This window comes from Onthophagus taurus, chromosome 8 (assembly GCF_036711975.1).
Source record: "Onthophagus taurus isolate NC chromosome 8, IU_Otau_3.0, whole genome shotgun sequence".
NCBI lineage: Eukaryota > Metazoa > Arthropoda > Insecta > Coleoptera > Scarabaeidae > Onthophagus > Onthophagus taurus.
This window is the reverse complement of record NC_091973.1, coordinates 18,207,707-18,212,165: the sequence shown is the minus strand read 5'-3', so window position 1 is coordinate 18,212,165 and position 4,459 is coordinate 18,207,707. Positions and strand designations below refer to the sequence as shown.

The 4,459-nt window shown below is 29.7% G+C and overlaps 1 protein-coding gene across 1 annotated transcript; it reads left to right on the top strand.

Moving 5' to 3' along the window:
* Positions 1 to 364: 364 nt before the first annotated feature.
* Positions 365 to 1,794, top strand: LOC139431328 (putative autophagy-related protein 11). The gene is made up of 2 exons (XM_071198978.1): positions 365 to 928; positions 997 to 1,794. The coding sequence occupies exons 1-2, from the start codon at positions 365 to 367 to the stop codon at positions 1,792 to 1,794; spliced, it is 1,362 nt and encodes a 453-aa protein (XP_071055079.1).
* The last annotated feature ends 2,665 nt before the right edge of the window (positions 1,795 to 4,459 follow it).

The following is a 4,459-nucleotide window of genomic DNA, read 5'->3' as shown; positions in this document are numbered from 1 at the left end:
CATACGAAAAATAATTAAAAATTAAAACATTATTCATCCGTAGGAATCAAAAGAAAACAATTTTTAATTGAAATAAGGAAAGGATTGTCAAATGGGTAGGATTAACTAGAAAGGAGTTGGGAGTAGCCGCAAGGACCCCAAAATCTGCGGATAGTGTTATATTGTAGTAGGCAGTTATGCAACCATACTGACATCTATGTAAGATCTAATGTATATGTACAAAAATACGTTATAAAATAAAGATTCATTCGTAAACATCAAACATGGTGACAGCGGGAAAAAAGCGATAAAACGGAAAATAGTAAAAAACGTGCGCAATTAGATTATAAAATATAGTAATACAACTAGAAAAACAATATACACAATGGAGAAGAAACTAATACAAATGAACTACGAGGGTAATGTGTCGAATAATTGGGAAAAGTTTAAAAGAAGCTTCGACAATTCGTTGATAGCATTCGGCGAAGAGGATATAAAAGAAAAAAGGAAAGTAGCATTATTTTTACATGGATTAGGAGAAAAGGGAATGGATATATATGAAACATTCGAATTAGAAGATAATGATAGGACGTTGGAAAACATAAAAAAGAAATTCGATGAATATTTTAAACCAAAATTAAATGTAACTTACGAAAGACACGTTTTCTTTAATCGTAAACAAAAAGAAAATGAAAGCTATGAGGAGTATATAACTATATTAAAAACATTAAGTTCAACATGCAAGTTTGGTACACTTAAAGACGAACTAGTAAAAGATATATTCGTGAGTGGTATAAAGGATGCCGAGGCCAGGGAAAACTTGTTGAAAATGTCTAATTTAAACATAGAAAAAGCTCTAGAGTTGTGTAGAGTTAGAGAATTGGCATCGAAGCAAACAAAAAACATGGAAAGAGAAGCAAAAGATATAGAAATCGTTAGAAGAAATAAAGTTTGTGGAAAATGCTTGAAAATCATCAATTTGGAAATTGCCCAGCTTACGGAAAAACATGTTCCAAGTGCGAAAAGGTTGGACATTTCGCAAAAGCATGTAAATCGAATGGAATGGCTGAGAGTGCTGTTAAAGCTATCAAAAACATGTTCAAAAAATGTAAAGACTCAAATCAAGATCCATACTTAGCACTGCTCAATATGAGGAATACTTCACGAAATAAATTGAATTCACCAGCTCAAATTTTATTGAATAGACAACTAAGATCAAATGTTCCAACACAGATTAAATTTCTTGAACCAAAAATTACACTCAAACAAGACATAAAAAATTTAGAAAAACACAAGCAAGATTATAAAAAGACATATGATAAAAGGACAGTAAAGGAGGAAAATAGTTACAAGAATGGACAAAAAGTGATGTTTAGAAGAAAAATGGATGATATACTGGTCAAAGGAAAAATTGTGAATAAAACCAAAGAACCAAGATCGTATATTATCGAAGATGACAATGGAAACAGATATAGAAGAAATATGAAACATATATTTCCACGGAAAAATGATAACATGATAATGAACGAAACAGACCAAGAAGATGTTAACAATCAAAAAGAAGAAAATGAAACAATAAGGTATGAACAAGAAGGAAGTGAGAGGATGAATAAATTGAAGGAAGGTGATGAATCAGAATATAGAGAGACCGAGAATGAACCAAACTCCGAAAATGAAAGAGATGTTGCTATAAATAATTCTGACAAAATTAAACCCAAAACCTCTAAAATAAAAGAAAAAAATATTATTGAAAATTTCAATAATTATACAACTAGGCATGGTCGAAAGATAGTTAATAAGTATAAGGAAAATTAAAATTTAGGTAATGTACTTTATTTATAGGTATTTTATTTTAAGTTAATAAGTTTATGAAGTTATATTTATTTATCTTAAGAAGGGTGTTGTTATATTGTAGTAGGCAGTTATGCAACCATACTGACATCTATGTAAGATCTAATGTATATGTACAAAAATACGTTATAAAATAAAGATTCATTCGTAAACATCAAACAGATAGTATCTGCGGCTAATTATACTACTCCTCGGTATTTTGGGGAAACGGACTGGATAAACAATTATAAAGTGGTATTTTTGTGTAAAAGACTTGGTCGTTAAGACATTCCACATTATTATTGCTGAACCTGAACTTGTCAATCTCGTACGATTCCAATAAATTAAGCTTAAAACCCTTATTTTGTTTATGCAACAGAGAGACATCATTGTCTATGTAAAATTCATGGTTATAAGTCATTATAACCGCCGTCATTATGCCGGCCTTGGCGATCGAAATTGAAAACGCAATTAACAACACAGAGGGGGAGGACGACTTAAGAAAGGACTTTGTGGAGCTGATCAGGAGAAAAGAACGTAAAACTCAAAGTAGTTTTAATAACCATATAAAAGAGATTCATGAAGAGGAACACAGAATTTTACGTAAGATTAAAAATAAAATTAAAAAAGATTCTCTAGTTATTACAAATGCAGACAAAAATGCAGGTTTAGTTGTTTTAAACAAACAACTATACATTTCTAAAACCTTACAATTTTTTAACGACAACAACTTTTTTGAAATTAAAAAGAATCCTACTAACGCTTTTCACACTAAAATAAAAAAGATTCTTAAAGAATTGAAGGAATTTTTAAATAATAACAACAAACAATTTTAATCTCTTACCCATGAATCCTAAAACACCTTTGCTATACTCTTTGATTAAGCTGCACAAAGATAATTATCCCATTAGACCTATTATATCGTCTATTGACTCAAGCACATATAAATTATCAAAGTTTTTATTTCAATTTTTCAAACAACATATAAATTTTAAAGCAGACTATTCTATTAGTAACAGAACTGATTTAATCAACACATTACAAAACATAAATTTACCTAAAAACTTCACTTTATTATCTTTTGATGTTACAAACCTTTACACTAACATTCCAATTAATGAAACACTTGATATTGCTAAACAATTGTTAAATAATAAAACAGACTCAATAAGCGCTCAACATACTTACAACTTACTTAAAGCTTGCACTGAACAAAATTTTTGTCAATTCGATAATAAATATTATAAATATAACGAGGGTTTGTCTATGGGATCCCCCTTGAGTGGTCTTCTCTCTGACATTTTCCTTAATAAATTGGAACATGAATAGTTGGATGGTAAAAACACCATTAATGACAATATTGTTTTGTGGCGCAGATATGTTGATGACATCATAATAGTTTGGAATGATGATGGTTATAATTTAATAGAAGATTTTCATTGTCACATCAATAACTTACATAACAAATTAAAATTAACAATAGAAACAAATAACAGAATAAATTTTTTGGATCTTACGCTTATTAATAACGAAGAATCTATCGAATTTCAGATTTTTAGAAAACCAACTCAAACTGACATCATAATGTCACCTTGTGAATCATATCACAATAGATCTCATAAAGCTGCAGCTTTTAGAGCTTATCTTTATAGATGTTTTAATACACCACTTTCTGATAACGAAAAACAAACGGAATTGAACATAATTAGATCTATAGGTTTAAATAATGGTTATGAAATTCAGGAAATTGATTCTTTAATCAATAAATTTTTAATTAAACAAAATTTAAAATCTTCTCCCTCCCTTCAACCTATTTCAGATAACAATAAAATATATAAATCTATTAACTACCCTGGTCCAATGGCTTACAATATTCAGAGAATTGTTAAAAATATAACATCAACATATCCTACAAAAATAACAACACTACACAGAAAATTTTATTTAATGCTAAAGATAGATTAGATATTTTGGATCGAAATGGTGTTTATAAGTTGGAATGCAACACTTGTGGAGCCACCTATATTAGCGAAACAGGAAGATGTCTTAAAACAAGAATAAAAGAACATATTCTAAAAGAGAAGAATCCAATTTTGGTAGACATTAAATGACTTATAACCATGAATTTTACATAGACAATGATGTCTCTCTGTTGCATAAACAAAATAAGGGTTTTAAGCTTAATTTATTGGAATCGTACGAGATTGACAAGTTCAGGTTCAGCAATAATAATGTGGAATGTCTTAACGACCAAGTCTTTTACACAAAAATACCACTTTATAATTGTTTATCCAGTCCGTTTCCCCAAAATACCGAGGAGTAGTATAATTAGCCGCAGATACTATCCGCAGATTTTGGGGTCCTTGCGGCTACTCCCAACTCCTTTCTAGTTAATCCTACCCATTTGACAATCCTTTCCTTATTTCAATTAAAAATTGTTTTCTTTTGATTCCTACGGATGAATAATGTTTTAATTTTTAATTATTTTTCGTATGTTGTTTTTTGCTTTTCATTTCTGATCAGACATGTGTGACATTCTTTCGGAACACCCCATGATGTTATTCTAAAAATACGCCGTTGTGGAAAAATTTTACTTTTTTAAGAACTTGTTTTATTTCTTTCTTGAACCGTTTGGCCAAGAGTTTTTAAC